At 36.9% G+C, this 24270-nt stretch overlaps 1 protein-coding gene across 2 annotated transcripts in view; it reads left to right on the top strand.

The window, feature by feature from the left end:
- The window catches only part of LOC128015623 (VWFA and cache domain-containing protein 1), a 66820-nt gene extending 42808 nt beyond the window's left edge, over positions 1-24012 (top strand). The window contains exons 5-27 of one of the 2 annotated variants that reach the window (XM_052599634.1): positions 3857-3983; positions 5015-5159; positions 5255-5471; positions 6210-6359; positions 7304-7537; positions 8269-8418; positions 9375-9498; positions 9590-9707; positions 9856-10024; positions 10784-10926; positions 11159-11340; positions 11607-11717; positions 12805-12927; positions 14225-14324; positions 14495-14611; positions 14773-14933; positions 15484-15570; positions 16360-16476; positions 17479-17630; positions 17908-18069; positions 19309-19386; positions 20815-20916; positions 22674-24012. In XM_052599634.1, coding sequence (XP_052455594.1) covers positions 3857-3983; positions 5015-5159; positions 5255-5471; positions 6210-6359; positions 7304-7537; positions 8269-8418; positions 9375-9498; positions 9590-9707; positions 9856-10024; positions 10784-10926; positions 11159-11340; positions 11607-11717; positions 12805-12927; positions 14225-14324; positions 14495-14611; positions 14773-14933; positions 15484-15570; positions 16360-16476; positions 17479-17630; positions 17908-18069; positions 19309-19386; positions 20815-20916; positions 22674-22921 — 3317 coding nt within the window. In that variant the 3' untranslated portion in view covers positions 22922-24012. The remainder of the gene's footprint in view (positions 1-3856; positions 3984-5014; positions 5160-5254; positions 5472-6209; positions 6360-7303; positions 7538-8268; positions 8419-9374; positions 9499-9589; positions 9708-9855; positions 10025-10783; positions 10927-11158; positions 11341-11606; positions 11718-12804; positions 12928-14224; positions 14325-14494; positions 14612-14772; positions 14934-15483; positions 15571-16359; positions 16477-17478; positions 17631-17907; positions 18070-19308; positions 19387-20814; positions 20917-22673) is intronic. The other variant, XM_052599635.1, reaches the window with a different exon arrangement.
- Positions 24013-24270: the final 258 nt, after the last annotated feature.

The raw sequence follows: 24270 nt of genomic DNA, 5'->3' as shown, positions 1-24270 counted from the left end.
TCCTTTGGATCAGTTCTTTAAAATAGTTTAAAATTGTCATTCATTTGTGAATTAGCTTACATAGGCACCCTATTATATATTTTACTATTACTATAAAAAGGTAAAAAAACTCTGAAGAAATGAGACTTGTTTTTTTAACCATCAGTACTTAAGTTTAGGGAGAGAAAGGACATTGTAGTGTACTGTAACTGCACAGTTCATTCTTAGGTTTAGTGTTAAACACAGTTGCCTTTTCTTTTCTTTTTTCTTTTTTTTTTCAATGACTTTGTTTCAGACTCTCTCTTCTTCTGGCCTCACACGCTTGCTTTCACTCCAGAACAGATTATCCCAATTCATCTTCATACAGATGCTTATTTTTGTAATGTAGTTATCAGGAGTTCATGTTACCACTCTTTCTCCATTTGTCATTGAATTCTGACCCTGCTAAACCATGCAGGCAGTCATCAGTCACTTTTGATCCCTGATAGTCTAAACATTGATGAAATGTTTGGGGGCGGAGAGAGACAAAACAATTACGAGGGAGGAAAAACCTGGAGAGAGAGATAGAAAGAGAGATAATGTTGTGTTTGAGTGTGATGTCTTTGATTTAGTTTGTAGGGTTTAGTTTGGTTCCTCTTTCCCAATACCCCCCCCCCCCCCCCTTTGGTGTCCTTTGTTTCACCCTTTACTCCTCTTCACATCTCTGTCTGTTTATTTCTCAGAGTTCTCCCAACTGTCATAAAGCTGTATCCCAACTTTATAAGCACTTAAAGCATGTACTAATTTTGTTGCTGATAGAAAAATAAGTGCAAAATAAGTGCTAAGTTAGCCAAGTTAGTACAGTTTCACAGTTAGCCTTAGATTAGTAAAATAAACAGCTTAGCCTAATAGCTTAGCATAACAGTAATTAGTCATTTTTTTAATCAAGTTGAGGATTACATTTTATGGGGGATTGGAACTTGCACAACAGTCACAAACTCTTGTGATAGATTACAAGGGATTGTGGTAAATTTTAGCCACACAAGCATGTGCAGATGTGCAATTCTTAAAAATCCACTGCCGTTTACTACAATTTGGGATGCTCAAATAATTTTGCATCCTACTTGAGACACAACTTTTGGTTTATCAATGTCTCTGCGAGAAATACAATTGGCTGGATGAGAAAGGGTTTACATGAGGAAAATTCAAATATAAAGTTTTTCGGAGTTTATAATAACCTTGAAATTGACAGCAATGTAAGCGAGAAGAAATATAACAGTCAGTGGAGATTTAAAGTTGAATGAAGGGCTGTCTCGTCATGACTAAACACTGGATGGGGTGTTAAGCACTATGGGGCGGCACATGTGTATGATTTTTTTGAAGCTGTTAACATGCTGTAAATTTCCTGTTTATACTTCGGGTATGGATTGAAGGCTCATTTGTGGTTGGGATGCCTGTTCATGCTTAGCATCCATTTTTCTTCTTCTGCATGTTTCCACAGCAATTTGATGAGCTGTGTTTATTTTGATCAGATTTAGGACATGCTATTGCAATTCTCTGTGGCACCTAAAGCTAGTGTTTACTGTAATAAACCTTTCTTTTTTCATTATTTCTTAATTATATTATATTATATAATATTTGTATTATTTGAGTTTACATTATGAATCACTCAAACCACTTAAAGATGGTGACGTTTAAGTGGAATGGATGAATCACAGGTCATCTCATTGACCCGAGTAACCTCTTATAGCACTCATTCTTCCTTTTTATGTGACCTAAAAAAAAATTTCTGGTCATTTTTTAACTCTGGGTGTGAAAGGTTTACATAATATTACTAAAATACATTTCTGAAAAGGATCCTACATATAGACGTTTGCCCTCCTGAATACTTTCACCGCCTCTCTTTCAGTTGTACTCCTACTTTTCCTGTCTTTTCTTGTTCTTTTCCCCACTTTCCTTCACTTCCCGGCTCCTGTGAAGTAAATAAACACTTGAATAGATGACTGCAGAGTGGTGATCACTGTGCTTTTCGAGTGTTTGGAAAGGATCAGCTTGACCGGGCTTTGGTCGTCACACAGCTGGGACCTGTTCAAATGACACAAACCCTACAGCTGCCTGCTTCAAGTGCACACACCATTCAAATAGGTCCATGCTGCATGGCATATTAAATTAGTTCTGGGTGATTGTCTTAAAGAGTTTGTGACATTTAGATACTGTTTCTATGAAAGAATGCTTTAGACTTTAATGATTATGTATGACTCGACAAGTAGTGATTTGTTTACTTATTTGTTTATACAGTATATATATATATATATATATATATATGTATATATATGTATATATATGTATATGTATATATATATATATATATATATATATATATATGTATATATATATATATATATGTATGTGTGTGTGTGTGTGTGTGTGTATGTGTGTATGTATGTATGTGTGTATGTATGTATGTGTGTGTGTGTCGCATTTCTTATTGTATAGCAGTGAAAATATACCACAGACAACATTCTTCTAACACTGTTATGACTTTTCTGACTTCGAGAACCACTCTATAGGCTCCAGACGAATGTTTTACGACACCAACACTAGTGCCATTAAGTTCTACAGAAGGTGGCACCAGCACGTGACAGTAAAGCACTCACCCTAATCGCACATCTTGAAGACGTCTATTTGATGTCTGCATTTACATATTAAAGAGTACTTTTTTATCTGCAATATGTCTCTAAGATGTTTTCTTTCAGATGTCAAATAGACATTTATTAGAATGCATGTAAAACTGCTTATGAATCATTTATCAGAGTATACCGCAGATGTTTTAGGAGATGTCTTATGGAGGTAATATATAACATCTGATAAAAATTTACTTTTATTACTGACATTCATGATGTCTAAATATATTTTAATGAATATAAATATATATATATATATATTTAACATATTAGGGAGTGGAAATTGCCTTTAAGTACTTCTCTGCAGCCATCTACTAGTGGTAAAATAATATCTTTTTTATTTAAAAAAAAAAATTGTTTGCTTTCCTACATTATTAAACTTTTAGTTTTACACATGGGGGAAACCTATGAAGGATGAACAAATGTTGTCATATTAAAAATAACTTTTCAGTTCGGTAATACTTAAAGCGTAAAGTTGTATGAAGCATTTAAAAACACTCGAAAACATTAGACCATTTCTGCCCCAAGTTGTTCCTGTAGTTTGGGGTGGAGATTTGTGTTTATTGAACAATGTTTTTCCTGTTTTCCACATCAGTGGCGTTTGTTCTGATATCTGAGCTTTAACTGAATTCTTCGCTGAATTTGAATGCTTCTCACAAGATTTCACAGAGATGTTGATTCTGTGTATATCAGTACTGTGTATATCAGTGTCATGTGATCAGCCCACGGCTCCGGCTCAAGCAGATAAACGGTCTGCACTGCGTAATTCAATTCCAATTTATTTGTATATCACTTTTTATGATACAAATCGTCGCAAAGCAACTTTACAGAAAATGTCTATAATATTTAGTAGTAGCTTATCAGTGGTGACTGTCAGTTTGTGCATATGGCAGAAATGTACAGAAGAATCAATTAAAGACGTAATCAAATAGACGATGAACACTACTAACAGCAATTATTATATGATGCAAACAAACTTATAGCAAAATTTGGTAGTTCTGTATGTTGTTTCAGGGTTAGCATCATCTGAGGTCTTCTGAGGGTTGGCAAAATTGCAGAGTTTGCTTGCTCGTTTACGATTGCAAAATCCAGAAATCCTGGAGTAACTGATATATGTGTGTCTATATATATATATAATAATATATATGAGACCACAGAGTAATACAAAATATATAAAACTTTTCAAACTATTCTTGCTTTCTCATTTACTTTAGTGTTGGCAGACAACCTCAAGTCCAATCCAGGGATCAAGTGGCAGTACTTCAGCTCAGAGGAGGGCATTTTCACTGTGTTTCCTGCTCACAAGTTTCACTGCAAGGGCACATTCGAGCACAGGAGCAGGTACAAAGAGCTTTCCCTCTCTCTTTTCTCTGTCACTTACTCACTCACTGACTCACACACCCACATTCACTGCCCTGATATATTAAGATTAGATTAGATTTATACTTATATACCCAACATCAAGGTATTGAATCCCATGTCTTTAGAGCATACTTGGTAATGAGACTTTCTTTGCTTTTTTTTTTTTTTTGCTTTCCTGTTTTAATAACTTTAAACACATTCATGCACACAATCTAGAGTAAGTACATCTTTTTCCAACACTGCCTTTTTAAAAGAAGCTGTTTAGACTGATTCTGTTTAGAAATGTTCAGTAATTTTAGCCAAGTACATATTTGTAAAGACAAAACTCTTTATTTTAGTAGTTTTAATTAACTGATTTGTCTCTTTTTTTTCTGTCTCCATCTTTTAGCTAGAGACCAACTAAAGATTATTTTCTCTTTTTGCACAAAAACTAAGTTAACCACCCTCACGCTGTCATGGGCACCTCAGAATTTAGCGTCTTGTGTGGCTGGTCTGATTAATGTAGTTACAATAGCCCCCATGCCCTTTACTGGAATGCAGGGTCGCCTCTACTAAACCCCACTGGAATCAGTATTGTGGGCAATGTGTGCCTCTGCTGAAAGATGGGCTCATTTCTGATGACTTCTCTTCTCCTGTTTGAGATTGCACAATAAACTTTCGATTCCCCGGGAACACATGATATGTAAAAATTGATAGCCTGAATGCACTGTAAGTCGCTTTGGATAAAAGCGTCTGCTAAATGCATAAATTGAATCTTTGAATTTTAATTTTTTAATTTAAACTCTGGTACTCTGGTTTTCAGTCTGATGTATGTACGAGATTTAGGCATTATGGACAGTTTTTTGTAGTGTTTGAGTTGAAAAGGGTTTCCAAAACAACACAATAGAGTGCAGGATCTCTTGCACAAGAACTGTAGTAAAGAGGGAATGATGCCAGGAAAAGTCATTCTGCGGAGTTCTTGTTTTCTGCAAATCAGTAGATTGTAAATCTTTGTTTCTGTGTGTTGGCAGGCCTGTGTATGTTTCAGCAGTAAGGCCGCAGTCGAAACATATTGTAGTGATCATAGACCATGGTGCCTCCGTCACTGAGACCCAACTCCAGATCGCCCGCGACGCTGCGCTAATCATCCTCAACTCCATTGATGAACATGATAAAGTAAGGAAGTGACATCATCATCATCATCATCATCATACACCTTCCACTGATTGCATTTGTTCTTTTGGCACTCAACATCCTCTTGTTCCCCTCAGATCTCAGTGTTGACCATAGCAGATACTGTTCGTTCCTGCTCTCTGGATCAGTGCTACAAGAGCTTCCTCTCTCCCGCTACCAGCGAGACTAAGAGGAAGATGAGCACCTTCATCAACAACATTAAAGCATCTGACAGCTCTACCCAGCATGCACTTGGCTTCCAGAAAGCCTTTCAGTTGTTGAGGAACACAAGCAATGTCATTAGACAACCGACTAGTAAGAGTCAAAGCTTATGTACATTAGATTTACAAACACTGTGCCCTGTAATTTCTTACCTTTACTATGTATTTATTGTTTAGTGTTAAAAAAAGCCTTCTTTAATGTTTAATTTCATATATATATATATATATATATATATATATATATATATATATATATATATATATATATATATATATATATATATATATATATAATTTTATAGCAGTAATTATGCCTTGTAAAGCACCATTGTAATTTTCTAATGAATAATTGTAACCATTGTTATAATGCATTATAATACATATCTATTCATTGAACTCTCTTTTAGAAAGTTCATTCTTCCTTTTTATTAATGCATTACATGTGACAAACAAGCAATTTTAGAATATTATAATGCATTTTAACTTTGGTTACAGTTAGGAAAATATATAATGCATTATAAGATGCATCATGAATAACTTTACAATGCATTATACAGAAAGGCTTTAAGTAAAGCATTACCAAAAATTCTCTATGATCGTATTGAAATGCACACAATTAACCACATTAGCATACAGTCAGACAAGAGTCAACTATAATGAAGGCAGATTTCAGCAGAAAGGCTGCATTATAACCACACAGAAGTTGCCACATTGTTATTGGGGCAAGATGTAATGTATTATACACAGTGTCTAGGTGTTTATGGTCTCTGGTTGCCTCAAGGTCAGTTATTATATTCAGATGATTGATTGTTGATCATCTTCCCTCTCACAGACACGGACATGGTGATAATCTACCTGTCATCAGGCATCACCTCCAGAGACTCATCTGAGCACGAAAAGAGAGCGACCCTGAGCGTGGTCAAAGAGGAGAACCGTCACCTCAACAACTCTGTCATGATCCTCACCTACGCTCTCATGAACGGTGAGATATCGCCAAAGAGTGCAGCTTTTTTATTGGCTCTGTCTCACAGCCAACGGGGCCTCATGGTGAACACCTTTATTGATGTTTGTGCCGTTTCAAAATATACTCCGCTTTTTTTGACGCCCCTTCATCTTTCTTCTTCATCTTTTTGTGTGTGCATGTTTACACGTCCACTGTAAGAAACCACTCTCCATTATATTGCTCTCCTCAGCTGTTCCTCTCCCTGCTTGTATTAGCCTGCAATAAGCACACATTACTTTGGCATCGTGAAAATTTAAATGGAGATCAACGAAAAGAAGAAAGAGGAATGCAACAATACATCAAAGGCCACTCAATGACATGAAAGAGTGAGAAAGGCCTTTTTTCATGCACTGGATGACTCAGAGATATGATTCAGATTGATTAGCTTGTCAATGCAGGTTATGCTACATTGACTAGGTATTGTGAGGCTCTGATGGACACACACACACACACACAGGGAATTACTCATATTTCCTTGTTTATTTGAAGTCTGGTTAATTTATGACAAGTTGTTTTATATTCACATATTAAAACCTGTCACAGTATCAGATTAATAGACTGAAGTGTTAAAATGTATGTCCAGTCCAATAAAAGTTGAACAGAATTGAATGTTCCTCCAAAAATGAAAGACTGACTTACAGATGCCTCCTATTCTTTTTGTTAAAGGTCCAAAACAACCATTTCATGATGGAAATAGATAAGTGTGATTTTTAGCTCTGCGATTAAGCAATCCATGTGGATATGAATGGCTTTCTATTACTGTACTGCACTCTAAATGGGCCACAGAGGCAAAAACTTTAGATATTTTAGATTGAATTAGATTTTTGTTCCAAAATTAAGTGAGTGCACAAGAGACACACAGCACATAGATATTGAGTAGAAATGTCCGTTTCAATTTTTTGGTTTTTAACAATTGTCCTCAGAAGGAGTAACGGGACTCAAGGAGCTGGCGTTCTTGCGAGACCTGGCCGAGCAGAACTCTGTTAAGTATGGCGTCCCGGATCGTTCTGCCCTGCCCGTCGTCAAGGGAAGTATGATGGTTTTGAACCAGCTCAGTAACCTGGAGACCACTGTGGGCCGCTTCTACATCAACCTCCCCAATCGAATGATCGACGTGGCCTCCTTCAGCTTGCCTTATGCAGACCAGATGGGAGACGGTAAGTTTAGAGCTTGAACTTGGCATAAAGCGCAAGTCTGGCACATTAACATTCTCTCTGACAAACCATATGCACCCAGAAGACCTCAGAAGAAGTGGCTCTGAACCAGAACGTTTCCATGGTGCTATATACTATAAACTTAAACTATTAGTAAAGCCAAAAATCACAGTTGCAGTCTGCTGTTATGAAGCTGCTAGACAGAAAGTCGTTCTAAAAAAATTATAGCTATTTATTATTAAATTATATTTACCTTGATTTTTTTTTTTTTGTTATTGCTTCATAAAAATGTCTCATTGATCATTTTAACATTTTGATAAAACTTTATTATGCTGTGATGGAAATGATGCCTGAAAGAAACCAAGGAACAGTCATAATTTTATTTAGTATGTAAACATTTATTTTATTTTATTATTATTATTTTTTTTTATTTTAAATAGTCTGGGACAAGCACAAATTAAAATATATAATTTAAAGATATTTTTAAAAAACATTTGATGATGTCAATGATCATTTATTTATTTTTCTCAACCACTGTTACAGAGAAAGTGGCCAAAGTTATCCAAGAAACGCATATCTGTTTGAAACTTGGAAATTGTTTATTGTTGTTTTGGAGTATCACTTGCCTTTTGGCCATGGCTTGCTGCTCCCAGTTAATAATATTTCTTCATAAATTACTGTTTACATAATTTGACATATTAGTATGGCGACAGAATCTGTTTTTCTGTTTGTAGGTTTCATCATGACCGTCAGCCGGCCATGCTACTTTGGGAACTTGTTGCTGGGTGTAGTTGGAGTGGATGTGAATCTGGCATATATACTGGAGGATGTGACCTACTACCAGGATTCCCTGGCCTCATATACATTCCTCATAGACAATAAAGGTAGGGAGATGCGTGTACTGAAGATTGTTTTTGGTGGAGAACCACCTGGTTCCATTAGCCAAAATGAGCCGAACTTGTTTTACATATTTCTCTGTTTGCCTCACTTCAGCTTGACTTTCCAACTTGACTGTAAGTGACTCGAAACACTGCATTGAAAGCCATTAACCTCAGCTGTCCCACATTGGGTGGCTCAGAGCCAGATCCACGGCTGACATCATGCCAGTTTCTTGAAGTGGGAACTGCAAAATTCTGTGGATTTTAACTTTTTAGGGAGAAAAGACTTAAAATTAGTTTTTCCTTAAGAGCAGCTGTTGCCTCTGCCTGCTTCTGCAAATATTGTCCACCAAAGACTGACATTCAGCTATGTAGGCTTTTTGACATTATTCCTACCCCATCCTGCTCTAAATAACTTCTATTCATTTTTCCATGACTTCCCCTTGCAGGGTGAAGTTTCTCTGACTTTACAGCACTGCTAACCTCCACTTAGTACATATTAAAATAATTTGATAAGCCCACCAGAAATAGCTGCTTTGCACTAAAAGGGTGTGTTGTATTACATATGTGATAAAATGAGGGTGATTATCTGCTCCTGAGAGTATACAGTCATCTTAATGACTGGGATAATGAAGTGGCACCTGCTGTCTCCAGCTGTTCAGTAAAGAGACGTGATAGCACTGCCTCTCAGTTCTTTTCCAAAGGATGTCTCTCCTTACGTTGTGCAGGCCACAGTTTTTGAGTTTACCCTTGTAGTTGAGAATAATTCCTTAATGGCAATTTAGTCAATTCTAATGGTCAGAGAAAGAATGGAAAAAGATCATAATGTTTATTTTTTATAATTTAATTTAATTTAATTTAATTTAATTTAATTTAATTTAATTTAATTTAATTTAATTTAATTTAATTTAATTTAATTTAATTTAATTTAATTTAATTTAATTTAATTTAATATCTTTCAGGCTACACCCTCATGCATCCGTCACTCACCCGTCCATACCTGATGACTGAAGCTCCTCTCCATACAGACATCATCCACTATGAGAACATCCCAGGGTTTGCTGCCGTGCGTCAAAACATCCTCAGGTGAGGGGGGTGCATGGGATGTCATGCAGTTGCTGGAGTTGACCGTGTTACTCACACGATTGCTAAGCTCATGTCGTGTGTTTCTTGTTAGTCTGCCTCTGGGGAGCCAGGTCATTGCTGTGCCTGTCAACTCCTCTCTGTCTTGGCACATGAACCGCCTACGTGATCCCAATCGAGATGCCTACAATGTCAGCTACGCTTGGAAATTGGTAAACTATTCCTCCACAGTGGAAAAAGCATTGCTGGAGGAAAAACCAGACTGTGTAGAATCACCCTTCTATATGTCTGTCCGTTATTTGATTTATTCTTTTTTTTGTATTTCTCTTCATTTTACTTCTTTTGATCTTTGATTTGCAGGTTCAGGACACTTCATTTATCTTGTGTATAGTTTACGTTCAGCCAGAGATCCCGGTGAAGCAACTGAAAAATCTGAACACAGCTCCTAGCAGCAAACTTCTGTACCACCGCCTGGATCTGCTGGGGCAGCCCAGCTCCTGCCTCCACTTTAAACAGCTCGCTACAGTCGGTACGCTCAGACGAAACATTAATATAGTCTTTATAGTGCTATTATCATATGTTGTTAGGACTTACCATGCAGAGCTCATGTTTCTCTGAAAATGGAGTGAGACATTATTTTAAGATTTTTTGCATTCTTGCTCAACAAATTAATTTTTACCTACAAAGCCCAAATAAATGTTTTACTTTACCAGTAGTACCAACTCAAATCAGTTTTTAAATGCTCCTGTGTTTTTGTGTGCCGTCTGGTTTCTAATTACACAGCCAAAAGTTTCTATTTACAACGGTTTTGCAGCGTTGAGTATTCTAGCCAATCACAGGCATCTTTGTTGAAAGCAGTGGCTAATCAGAGGTGTTTACTGTAGGTTAGTCAGAATCCATTTAACTTACGTTTTTGTTTTCACAAATGTACAGAGTTTTACACTCTAGAAATAGAGCTGTGCATTAAGAGATGCAGAGTAAATTCAGAGAAACGAAACTACAGCAGCAACAAGTCTGTGTTGCCTGAATTTATTTAGCACCTTCTACAGTTTTTTTAAGGCAATATTTAAAATTTAATTTAAAAATTTAATATAAAATGTTTCAGAATATTTCATGAATTATTATTTATTTATACCATTAATCAGTAACTTGTAGTTAACTATTTAAATAATTAACCATTATACGCTGTTATTGTCTGGGCTAATTCGTTTATTTATTTATTTTAAATGACATCAGACTTTGCAACTTCCTGCACTTGCTAAAAGTACTAACATTCGTTTTTTCACAGAGAGTCCCACAGTGATGTTGTCTGCTGGTAGTTTCTCCTCTCCATATGAGCACTTGAGTCAGCCAGAGACCAAGCGCATGGTGGAGCACTACACAGCTTACCTGAGTGACAACACCCGGCTCATAGCCAACCCAGGCCTGAAGGTACTTACTGCACATCTCAGCAACACATGTCTCATAGCCAACCTGGGAATGGCTCAATCTTTCACAGTTAGTGGTCACATGGATAGTTTCTCAGTCCTAACTGGCAGTTGTTGGTTGGCAGTCTTCCTGTCCTCTTTAATTCTTCTTTTTCGTTAGGGAAATGCAGTGCACCAGTCTTTATGATTCTCTGCTTAGTAGAATTCTTTAACACCCCGCTCCTTTGGTCTTCCAGTCTTCTGTGAGAAATGAGGTGATGGCCACCAGTCACGTGACAGATGAATGGATGAGTCTTATGGAGATGAGCAGCCTCAACTGCTACATTGTGAGGCGTTACATAGCAACGCCCAATGGGGTGCTGCGGATTTACCCCGGTTCTCTCATGGACAAAGCCTTCGATCCCACCAGGAGACGATGGTAAGATTTGAGCCTCAGGATGGAGGTCTTCAAACTCCTAGTGGGACACTGGTCAACAGATCCCACAGTCTGTTAACTAAGCTTAGCAAACTGATTCCCAAGAAGGTATTTTGTGTCCATATCCAACCGCACACACTGCAAAGAAAATGTGTATTTTTAATCCTTTTTTTTTTTAAGATTGTATGTGAAAAAACAAAACAAACTTTGGTAGATTTGTACATTTTTGTTTAAAATGTGGTCTGATTAGTGATCCTTTTGTCTTTTAGGTACCTACATGCTGTAGCCAATCCCGGTCTCATCACTTTTACTGGACCCTACCTGGATGTTGGTGGGGCGGGTTATGTGGTCACCATCAGCCACACTATCCACGCCTCTAGGTCAGTTGTTTAAGGGTCACATTTCAAATTCAAACCTACTGGATCTCAACCAGGGGGCCTCAGCAAGCTTTCACAGGATAATTAAAGTAATGAACTATTAATAATATATTAGAAATGTTCTAACACTTAATTAAATGTTTAAAAAACATCTAGAGGTATTTCCCGCCTGAATAACTGTATACTCCCTGTTTCTGTTAATAAGGAAATATTTAACACAAGCAGTTTTGTCATAATTATGTAAGAATAGTGGAGACCTGGAAGTCAAAATGTTTCGAAACGCTGGTTTAGACGCATCTTTTGCTATGTGTTAAAGATTTATAATGTGGATATTTATTTTTGTTCAGTCATACACTGTTTTTTATGCTTGTATGGATCAGCCTTTACAAGCGATAATATAAATAACTTAAATATAGACAATTAAATGAATAGGTCAACCCTAACGTGAACATTTTACCCACTCTCAAGATGTTTTCTTTTCTCTGTGATGAAATGGCCAATGCTTTACACTGTCAAGCTCCAAAAATGAATAAAAAAGCACCTTTCTATATAGTAAAAGTAGTTCATACAACAACTGTGTTACATAAGTGATTATTTAATTTTTTTTTTATTCAATATCATATCCAATTCATGCACATTGTACATGACAAGTTTGTTATAATGTACCATAAATGAAACTTTTGTTTTGTGTAAACAGAGCTAATTTTGTAACTTTTTCTTAACAAACTCTTTTTATTATTATTATTATTTTTTAAGATTTGCCTTTAGAATGTGTTGCATATGTGGTATGTAATAGTAACTGTTGCAAATGAAAAACAACTGCCTTATTACTGTCGGTTCTGTGCTTGGCACAGTGCATGCGTGTGTTAGAGATATGATGTAGCTATTTGAAACTGGCAGTGTTCCAAAATGTCTGGTGTAGATAAAGAGTGTTTGCCCTCCACGTTTTCCAATCAGTTCTCTCTTAAGAGGAGGAAATGTGAATATGGAGAGTGCAATCTAATCTAAATCTCCATTGCGGTGACCCATCATACCGTAGATCTCCTTTTTCTCTATATTGTTCAACACACTTATCTGCCTCCTTTTCCAGTTCACAAAAGGCCTCCGGTTACACAGTAGCGGTTATGGGCATTGACTTCACTCTGCGCTACTTCTACAAAGTTCTGTTGGATCTACTGCCCATCTGCAACCAGGACAAGGGCAACAAAATCCGGTAAGGCCTTTCCACCAAACACAACCACTCTCATTTCTTCTGTGTCCGGCGTAGTACCTAAAGCTATCGATGCCCCACAGAGGCTCTTTAAAGCTCTTTCACATGAAACTAATCAGATTTGCTTCTGTTGGAAAGAGGCATTCACTTAGCCTTCTCTGCATGCTTCTAAGCTCCCTCTTTTAGGATAGGAGGAGATAGAAGGAGAACGATCTGAGGTGGGGATCAAGAAACGGTGAAGGAGGGCTGGACGTAGAGAGAGAGGAGAGATGAGAAGGGAAAAGTATTAAGACTGGAAAGATTATGCTTATTTTATTTATTTATTCATTTTTCAAACAAAAAAAAGTCACTGCAATGATACTAGGGTGTGGTGGCAGTTGTCAAGATTTTCTACTCACTGGATGGTTGCTTATGATGTCACAAGCCTAGCTGTAGAGTGAATGAGCACAAAGTTTTCAATTTTATACACTACTAAAATATTTAGGCATAATAATTGGACAAAAATGGCAGAAGGATTACATAATGTTAAACAACTTCTGATGATAATAGTTTTTCATGCTTGTTTTTGTATCATATCTAAATAGGAATCTAAATTTGTAGTCACTAAATAGTCCACTAACTAGTAGTCACTGAGCCCCTAGTGTGAAATATGTAACTTTGTTTAAAATAGCAATAGCACACTTCTCCTCAATAAGCCGTGCAATTGGTGGTATCATGCATGTCTGTAGCACAACATCCTTAAGAATAAGCAGTAGTAATGCTCGCCTTTGCAAGCAGCACAAATAAACTCTACTGATGCAGGATATAAATGCCAGGGAAGAAACGGAGTATGAGGAAGATAGGAAAGGAAGATAAGCTGATTAGGGCTGCATTCCAAGCACATCCTGTAATGTTAGGTGCCAGTGCCCCCATTTTTCCCTCGCTCCCTTTTTTTCTGTCTCTCTTTTACCCTTCTCTCTCATTCCTCTCTCCCCTTCCTTTTTCTTTCTTCTTAACTCTATTTCTACCAGTTTGTCTCTTTCTTTGTCCCTCTTCACGCTCTCTCTGTCTCTTTATCTGTCTGTGCTCCGGTGTTCTTTGAGTTTTCAGTGCTATGGTCATTAAACAGGATTATTGACGTGGAATGCTTCAGTGAGCCACACAATAACCTGAACTGCTCCGAGCTGCGGATGCTACCCTGTGAACATACAGGAAGCCATCTACTGTTTCCTTCCACCTTTCCCTTCTAAATGTCATTCTGGATCTTTGTACAGGCTCAGAGTGCTTGATCCTGTTTGTCTTGGTCTTTATGTATGTGTAGGTGTTTTATTATGGAGGACAGAGGCTATCTGGTGGCCCATCCGACTCTGATTGACCCGAAGGGCCACGCTCCAGCAGAACAACAACATATTACTCATAAGGCAAGGAATTTTACCTCTCTTAAACAAGAAAATAGGCATTTTTATGTTTTTGTCCTTAGCAAAACGGGCCTGTTTATATTCTTTAGCCATATTATATTAAGAGATTGGTAATGAAGCTGAAAAACAAGCTTACCGAGTTCATATTATTCTCCTGTTTTGCTTGACTTTAGGAGCCTCTAGTGGCCAATGACATTCTCAACCATCCCAACTTTGTGAAGAAGAACCTGTGCAATAGCTTCAGTGATCGTACTGTGCAGCGCTTCTACAAGTTCAACACCAGCATTGTGGTGAGTGGAGTCTCATGTGCATCATTTCATATCAGACAACTGTGAATTCCGCTTGAAGTGATAATCCTGCATTTTTTTTTACCATGTATAATGTATTAATGATGGTAGGATGCCACCTAGTGGAGTTTATTTTAATGGCTTATGGCTTTGTCATTTTTCAGGGTGATCTGACAAACCTTGTGCATGGCAGTCACTGCTCAAAGTACCGGCTCACTCGTATCCCAGGAACCAATGCGTTTGCTGGGATTGTGAATGAGACCTGTGATTCACTGGCCTTCTGTGCTTGCAGTACTGTGGATCGTCTCTGTCTTAACTGCCACAGGTAATGTGTACTCTCTCTGCACAACTCGACTAATAACATTCTGTATTTGTGGTCTATTCATTTATGTAAATATTAAGGCATATCTATATTTATTTATTTATTTACTCAACTTTTCGAAAGTTAAGGGTTGGTAAGGGCTATATTATTATTATTATTTTTTTTTACTATAAATATAACCTAACAAAAAAACAAAACAAAAACTACAAAAAACTCTAATATTGTGAGATATATATATATATATATATATATATATATATATATATATATATACATATACATATACATATACATACATACATACATACATATATATATATATATATATATATATATATATATATATATATATATATATATATATATATATATATATGAATTTTTTTTTCACTCTTTTTCTCAGACAAGGCTTAAGCCTAGTCACAGATTTGCTCAATTTATAAGACTGCACTACCAAACTCATACCCACAAATCTCAAACTCTTAAATCCATTCATATAAATAATACTGAAGTTGATAGTTCTAGGTTAAAAGTGTATTTCCATCTTCCCCAGAATGGAGCAGAATGAGTGTGAGTGCCCCTGTGAATGCCCTCTAGAGGTGAATGAATGCACTGGTAACCTCACCAACGCCGAGAACAGGTAAACCACTGCCGTTTACAGGACAGCCTTGCATTATTTATGGAGAGACATGTTGAAGACATTGAGCCCATTTTAAAACATATTACCTGTTGTACACAATGTGTTAGGATGCAAAGGTTACTTCGGTTACTTCTTAAGAGCTTGGAGAATAGACTGCCACTATATATGATCCAGAAATCAATCACTGCACCACATGTCCAGATTCTCATCAGAATGCACTGGAATGAATCACACTTGTCACACACATGCACGCACACGCACACACACACACACACACACACACACACACACACACACACACACACACACACACACACACACACACACACACACACACTTCTGCCTGTCACTTCATCAAGTTCTTGTTTGTCACAATGAATAGATATCCAGCCACCTGTGTCCTCACTTAGTTCAGAATTGTTCCTCAGTAGACATTTATTTCAGGTTTGTTGCAATATTCCCAGCTTAGAGGTCTCAAGGCATTTACTTTTTTCACTGTGCCATCTGTTCATTTTAATGAAAAACTGTACACTTGAATGCTAATAAGTGTATGCTTTACTACAGAGAGCTGTGTGTTCAAAAAGGCTGAGTATTCATTGTGTAGCAATAATAATTGTTGATTTATTGTCTGTTGAATGTCATTGAGCTACAGAACAAAATTGTTGCCAGACTCTTAGTAATTGCAAATAGCTTTGACTTCAATGAGTTCTGTGTTGTATTTAGGGTCTAACTGACTCAGCTTGCCTTATCACTGTGTGTGTGTGTGTGTGTGTGTGTGTGTGCGCACAGAAACCCGAGCTGCGACGTGCACCAGGAGCCTTTGTCTTTGACTGTAATTGAGCCCAGTCTACAGGACACTCTGCCTCAGTGTATCAACACCAGATGCAGCCAGCGCTTCACCAGCAGGTACGGACATATACTATATCAGTTGTGATCAGTCTGCCCTTAGCAGGACCTTAACAGAAACACAGAGTCTCTGAGTGTAATGAGGTTTCTCCTTTCACTTGACACATCTAATTTCAAATCACTTATTCACAACCTGTGCTGACCACCACCACAACAAGCATGTGTGTTTCTCAAGATCATACAACCTCCGCTGTTATCAGGGACTGTTGAAATCAAAGACACACACTTTCATTCACCACAGACTCGAACAAAATCAGTGTTTGTAACATCAGTTAACTGTATGAACTGGAAATAAAAAATACTTCTATAAATTAATCTTAGTTAATGGTATTTCAACATTATTTAAATCCAAAGTTCATATTATTTAATAGTCCTGAACTGATATTAACTTACACTGAACAGTTAGTTTAATGACTTACGTTAACAGAGATTAAATAAAAGCTGTAAAAAAAAAAAAATTGTTCATTCTTAATAAATGAACTAATGGAACCTTATTGTGAAGTGTTTCCACTGTGTTTTATTTGACTAGTTATTAAATATACATACTCAAATCTGTAGTGACAAATGGTATTTTCGTTTTTTTAGAACTAAGTATAGTATGTTTTAAAAACTACTTGTATACATTTTATAAAATAGAATGTTATAAGCTTTTGTAAAATTAGTTTTAGTATATTGTTTAAAAATCATCATGCTGATAATAAGAAATGTTTCTTGGGCACTAAATTAGCATTTTAGAATGATTTCTGAAGGATCATGTGACACCAAAGACTGGAGTAATGGCTGCTGAAAATTAATCTTTGTCATCACAGGAACAAATTACTTTTTTAAATAAAATGTAAAAAAAAAAAAAAAAAGAAACGTTTTGAAATAGAAAACATAAAATAATAATAATAATAATATATTACAGTTTTACTGTATGTTCAAAAAATGCAGCCTTGGTAAACTAAGATATCTTTCAAAAACAAGTTTTTGTATGTTGTGCTTTATTTGTGTGGGTTTTAGTGACTGTTTTGGTGTTCTGGACTGTGAGTGGTGTATGGTGGACAGTGACGGAAAGACCCATTTGGATAAGCCTTACTGTGCCCTACAGAAGGAATGTTTTGGAGGGATAGTAGGTGCCAAGAGTCCCTATGTGGATGGACTGGGCATTTTAGGTGAGCTACTACTTCTGTAGTGACACTTATTGCACTTTAATATATTTATTTTGGTTTATAATAAATGTAGATAAATTGCATTGGTGGGTCACAGTAGTCCAATAGTAATTTACTTCTTTCTTTCGTTTAGTTTTGCTGTTTTAGAAACATTATTCACAGAAATTTGGAGGAACACCAATTCCATGATTCACACATTTTGCCTTGAGGATCTTTGCTAGTGCGTATGCTTTATTTCATTTCATTAAATTATTATTTTGTATTTTTCATCTCTGTGCAGATGAGGAGTTGGCTTCGCTGAACATGATCAAGAGTGCGCCTGTGGGGCCAGTGGCAGGAGGGATTATGGGATGCATCATGGTACTGGTGTTGGCTGTGTATGCATACAGGCACCAGATCCACCGTCGCAGCCATCAGCACATGTCCCCGCTGGCTGCCCAGGGTGAGGCTGGACACTTTTGGAGTCTAAAAGTGAAATTGTTTCTTACGAAATAATGTAAATTAATTAATTGAATGTCAGTTTTGATTTTGGCTTCCAAAGATTATGAAGACACAATAATTGATATACCACAATAATCGTATACCTGCTGCTGTTCTTATTGTTAATCAAACAAAAAAACAAAGAAAAAACACTTACTGCTCTAGACTGAATAACTTTACTGAAATTTCACTGGTATATAAATGTTGATATCTTAGCAGCCTTGTTTCCAGCAAATATACTTAATGATATAGAGCTATCATGAAAAAATATATATTTTCAAGAAGTGTGATATCGCTCACTCCTATTTGTGTTAATTGTGATTATAATATTGTCCAAAATAACCGTGATTATTTTTTACCATAATCAAGTAGTCCTATGTTTTACTCTGTTGCGAATGTGATTTGGTTTTGTTTTAATGGTTACTACTGAATAAAAAAGAATCCGCATTAAAGTTTATTGAACTAAAGTCACAGCACATAACACTTGTTACTTTCTTTATGTACCATATTTCAGTTGGAAACAAGACATTCAAGGATTATAAAATGTAGACTGGGACCTTTTTTTATCAAAATTGTTTAGACGGGGATGAGTGATCTCTTACAAAGAGTCTGGTGATGTCAGCCTGAAAAGGAAAGTTGTTTCGGAGAAAGAGCAAGTAAAACTCACTTTAATGAGGGAAGAAAAATTATTGAGTGCACTTTTAAAGTGTACTACTCAGTGTGAGATACTAATGCACAGTTCACCACTAAAAGGACCTTAGAAGGATATAAAAGTAATTTAAAGAGCTGAATTCGCTCTTCCTTTCCAGTTTGCTCCCTGATGTCTAAGATAAATTCAACCTCCATATGTCCACGACTTGGAGGCATAACTTGCATGCAGTATAAATCTGTCTAAATCAGTCTGAGAAGTGCTGCTGTTTTCTGTTTTGCAGTTAGATAATCTGTCTAAGAGAGTCCACTTTAGTCTGAATCTGCATTCTAGAAATGAATAGACTTGAATGCTATATTCCCTTGAATCAGCTTTCTTGTTTTTTAATGTCTGGTTGACAAAAAATTGATTTGAAGAGATTTGATGTCTGTCTTCTTTTTTACGAGAAAGACCCTGGTCCAAAGGAGAAGACAAAGATATATTACATCAAATCTGTTCAGGGTTGCTCCATCTTTCTAATCTTCTTCTTTCTGTCTCTCTCGCTTTCATCAGAGATGTCCGTCAGGATGTCCAACCTGGACAACGAGCGAGATGACAGAGATGAAGACAGTCATGAAGACAGAGGAATAAGTAAGATACCCACCTGCTTGCCTGCCTGGCACAGCTTCACACAAATTAACACCGAAAACCTTTAATGGCCATTTCAGCATTAGTAATTGCAATGAGGTTTTTTTTATGTATATCAAATCTGCAGTATTATACTTTGTACCATTAGTGCTGTTTTTCACTGATTCAGTGCATCAGACCCTTTAATGAATGATAATCCGTGAATTCTTTGTGTATGCTGTGCTGTTTTATTCTCCAAGAGTAAAAAGCGAGCATTCATGCTCACGATGGTACTGTGCCATTCTTGTGTGATAATTGCTTCAAACAGCCATGTGGGTTAGTCTGATGTCATAATTGGTCTCATCTTTAGTGACAATATGATAATGTGTCGTACATTTTATAATCAGAGGCATTTACAATACAAATCTGATTTACGTCACAAAGTTTTTTTAATCCGTTTTTGTGCTTTGCATCACTGTAAGAAACATACATTATGAAACAATGCATAACTGTAAGAAATCTAAATGAATAACACTCAGTATTTATGTAATACTGATTATTAGTGCAGAGCAAAGATTGGAAAAATGTAAACACCATACTCCTACTATAGACTCAGTTTTTAAAAACAGACAAAATGTACAGTACAGAAAGGTACTTCCAATGGCCGCCTGCCCAATTGACTGCTATTGTAAGTGCATTATAAGTTATTAAAATTTTTGTTTTACAAACTTAGGGCAATTTGTGATCTTTGGGCAACATGCAATGAAAAAAGGAAGTAAAATAATGAGAGTAATAACTTAGTAAACTTTTCGCATAACATCTCATATTTCACAGTTATTGATATATAATGCATTTCCCTATTCACTTATTATGTCTCCCTAAAATGCCTGATAAGCATGAAGGATATCCTGGTGTCCACTAAACTGATGCATGTCTCTCAACAGAGAGTCATATTCTGCTTTGAAACCCCACTAAAGTTGTCCTGAGATCTTCATTTATGACAAACATATCTGTCCAATTTAAATGATAATCACAAATATTGTAATATTTCTATGAGAGTGCTAAATCTGATCATACTGTTAATATCTTTAATTTTTGTTGACCAGGGGGAAGAAGTGTTAATGATCAAACCTCCAAACATTTGGTTTCTCTCTTTGTACAGGACACCAAGAGTTTAAACTGTGGCCTGTATGCTCTCAGAGAAACTTGCTAAAATATAATGTCTTCTACAGGGGACAGTAAATGGCTATAAGACACGAGTGATATGGTGATATCTTTTTTATTTTTATCTTAAGTTCATCCCCAGTATAACCTTTATATGAGAAGTATCTACAAGTATGTTATTGCCTTTTCAATGATCTGTACTCGTACACTATACTGGCCAGCTGGAGACCCAAGTGTTTTATTGTTATATGACTGTTTGGCTCTGTTTCTCTCTCTCTCTCTCTGCAGTTAGTAACACTCGATTCATTGCCGCTGTTATTGAGAGGCACACACACAGCCCAGAACGACGACGGAGGTACTGGGGGAGGTCAGGGACTGAAAGTGACCATGGTAAGAATGTGTGTGCTTGTATGTGTGCACTCCTTCCTCGAAGTCTAAACGAAAAACGGTATTAGTACTGTATGTCTGAAAAAGATCCTTTTGAAATAAGGGTCAAAGAAAAATTCGAAGATGTGACCATCCAATTTCTCATTTAGGAATATATTGAGAGTTTTATTATTGAAATAAAGCAAAGCCCAGGGAGCTCAGTGTATGCTTGTGTTCGGCCTGTATTTCATTGGCAGCTCCAGGCTTGGGTTACATGGAGTCTTCAGTTCATGCTAAATCTGCCGCCCCTCAGGGACGAGGCTTTCTGGAGATCATTGTGTAACCAGCAAGAGGAGAAAGGGCAGCCCTATCCCACAAGGAGATGTGCAATGAGAGACCTGGAGGAAGAAAGCCAGCAAAGTGGGTAGATTGAGAGATGCGAGAACAGTTAAAGGTGGCAAAGACCAAGTACAGAGATGTCTTCTCTGTATGTTTATTTGGCAGGGTTAAAGTTCGCCTCCCACTGGCTGTTCAGTCATCCAGCTTAAGGGGTCTTTTAAAGCAATATCGATTTTGAGCTTGTGTATGCAGGAGAATAGCACGGAAGCCTTTTCCTGTGTGCTCTGACTCATTATCGCTCCACCAACACAGAGATTTTTCACCAGGAGCAACGTAGAACGTAGATATAGGAGTATTTGCTTCACATCAAGGCTTAAAGAATTTCTCTTAACAGAAATGCGTTTTCTGCCAGGAACTGGGATGCTTTTTAGTACTTGTTTGCTTGCTTGGCTCTTTGATATGTTTAGGGATAGATCCCGATCCAGAATTGGTATCCCATCACTGCAGAGTTTCGAAGCTGATTCCAGATCCGTTCTGAGACGGCTTATGCAAACATTGATCAAAGTCAGGATCATAAGAGTTTTTTTTACCTTTCTTTTCACCTACGATCCCTTTTCAAATGTCACACGTGGCTGGACAGTTGGCAATCTGACAGTGATGGGACCTTTTTTGTGCTTTCTGTATTGGGCCTTGACAGTTATTATGTTAAGTTTCCAACTGTTCGTTTGTTTTTGTATGCATTGTGAGCTCCTCTTCCACTGTACAAGGTGTATATTTCAGATGATAACTCATCAACATTTGTTCCTAGTTTTTTTTGTTCTTGGGTTTTTTTTTTTTTTTTGTTTGTTTTTTTTATTCATCTTTGCTGTCATAGGGATAAATTAAAATAGAAACAGTTATACTAAATTGTCATAATACTTTACAATATTACAGTTTTTACTGTATTTTATGTGTGTATATATATATATATATATATATATATATATATATATATATATATATATATATATATATATAAAATAATTAAATAATTAATGAAAATAATTAAATTTAATTATTTTCACAAAATACAGATTTTCTTTATAAATGGTAAAAAAGTTTAATTGTAATTCAAACTGCTCTTACTGCTTGGCGTAATTTCACATTACGCTATCACGAGTCTGTCAGATTAGTACAAAATGAGATTAATGTTTCTTTATTATGTTTGGGTTTTGTGTGAGGAGTGTTAGATTAGAATGAATAGATAAATTAGCAAATTAAGTGATCATGTTTATAACCAGTGACAGTGATATAACGAAGTTCAAATTTCCAATCTCTTCAGCTGTTGTTTTAGAGATACAAAGAGCTGTTAGCTACACTTGTAGAACATTTAAGATTCAAAGTGAATTTATACTGTAGCTTCTGAAAAGATTGATTGTGATTCCTTGTCTGTTTATATGTAGGTTACAGCACCATGAGCCCTCAGGAGGACAGCGAGAACCCGCCCTGCAACAATGATCCTCTCTCTGCGGGCGTTGATGTGGGCAATCACGACGAGGACCTAGACCTGGACACACCTCCACAGACAGCTGCTCTTCTCAGCCACAAGTTCCACCCCTATCGGCACCCGCACACACACCACCCCCTGCACTTGCACACGCATCATCTCCAGGCTGCCGTCACCGTGCACAGCGTGGATGCCGAGTGCTGATCCTGTCCACCTGTGACCCCAAACCAACCACCAACCCTGACTTTGATGCCACTTCTAGCTTCAGCCACCACCTCCATTCAGGCCCTGCAAAACCAAGGAGAGAACCTTGTTGAGAATGGGAGCGGACTTTTGACCTCTGTAGAGGTCAATAAGGAGTGCATTTGGCAGGTGTATACAATACAAAGCTCCTTATGGTCCCCCCCCCCCCCCCCCAAGAAACAATGAAGTTAAAAGGATTATTTTTCTACTATTTATTTAAGAGGAGTGGAGATGGAGGTAATGATTGGGGAAAAAATGAAATTGATTGACAGACTGAATTTGTCAGCTTTCTATTAGGCCTATGGATCCCATTTTAGGATTTCTCCTCATCTAGACTGCAAAGCAGCTTTGAAGGATACGATTCATGGCACATTTGAGTCATCTGCATGTCATGAGAATTTCTTATGGGGAGAGTGAACAAAACATTTCATGGAACGATAGACACAAATGCCTGCGCTGCACATCAAGGAGACGAGACAATGTGGCGTATTCTGAGGAGCTGTCACTCACCTTTTTTTTTGACTGTGAGATGATGGTGAATCTCAAGACTTTGTTCAATGTCACCAAGGTGTTCTGGGCCACAAACCCAGTGCAGGATATTTGAAATATTTTAAAGATGACTGGGAGAGAGACTATGCTCAGTTCTGCCACTGTGTGTGTATAAGCTCTCATTGTATTTTTGTCAGCCCGATTATTTTACATTTGGGGTACGAGAGAGAGAGAGAAACAGAGTGTGCATGTGTTGGTGCTTGTGTGTGTAATTGTGTGTGAATGTGGTGGATGTGTGATGCCGCAGATGGGTCTTCTCCAATAATGTTGTCAATTTTTTTAAAGTCATTAGTAAGTATTGATGGAATGCCATGATATTTTTCAGATCTTTCTAAACCCATGTGCACTTTTAAACAACTGCTTGTCTACTGATATGTAGACATTGTGCTCCTATGATTTTAGAGGGATTGTGTCTATTGTTTAAAGAATGAAATGATATACCATGTATATACATCTAAAGTTTAACAAAGTAGCTATAAATGTGTCATACACTACAACCCTTTTATCCTCGTCAGAAGTGTTTTATTGAGTTTTTCTGCACGTTTTTAAATTGCATTGAAATTTGGCTGGGGGGGGGGAAAGCTAATGAATAGTTTGATTATGGTTTTCATTTATCTGTGATAAGAAGTCATTCCCAAAATCATGAATCACATGAGCAAAACATCTTTTCACACAATATGATACAGAAGTCTGGTACATTAGTTCTGTCCAGACATGTCCTTGTGAAATTTTAGCCTCAATCCGTTACAGTGACAGTTTTA

The sequence above is a fragment of the Carassius gibelio genome, chromosome A6 (assembly GCF_023724105.1).
Source record: "Carassius gibelio isolate Cgi1373 ecotype wild population from Czech Republic chromosome A6, carGib1.2-hapl.c, whole genome shotgun sequence".
NCBI lineage: Eukaryota > Metazoa > Chordata > Actinopteri > Cypriniformes > Cyprinidae > Carassius > Carassius gibelio.
This window is presented reverse-complemented; position numbering and strand designations above follow the sequence as displayed.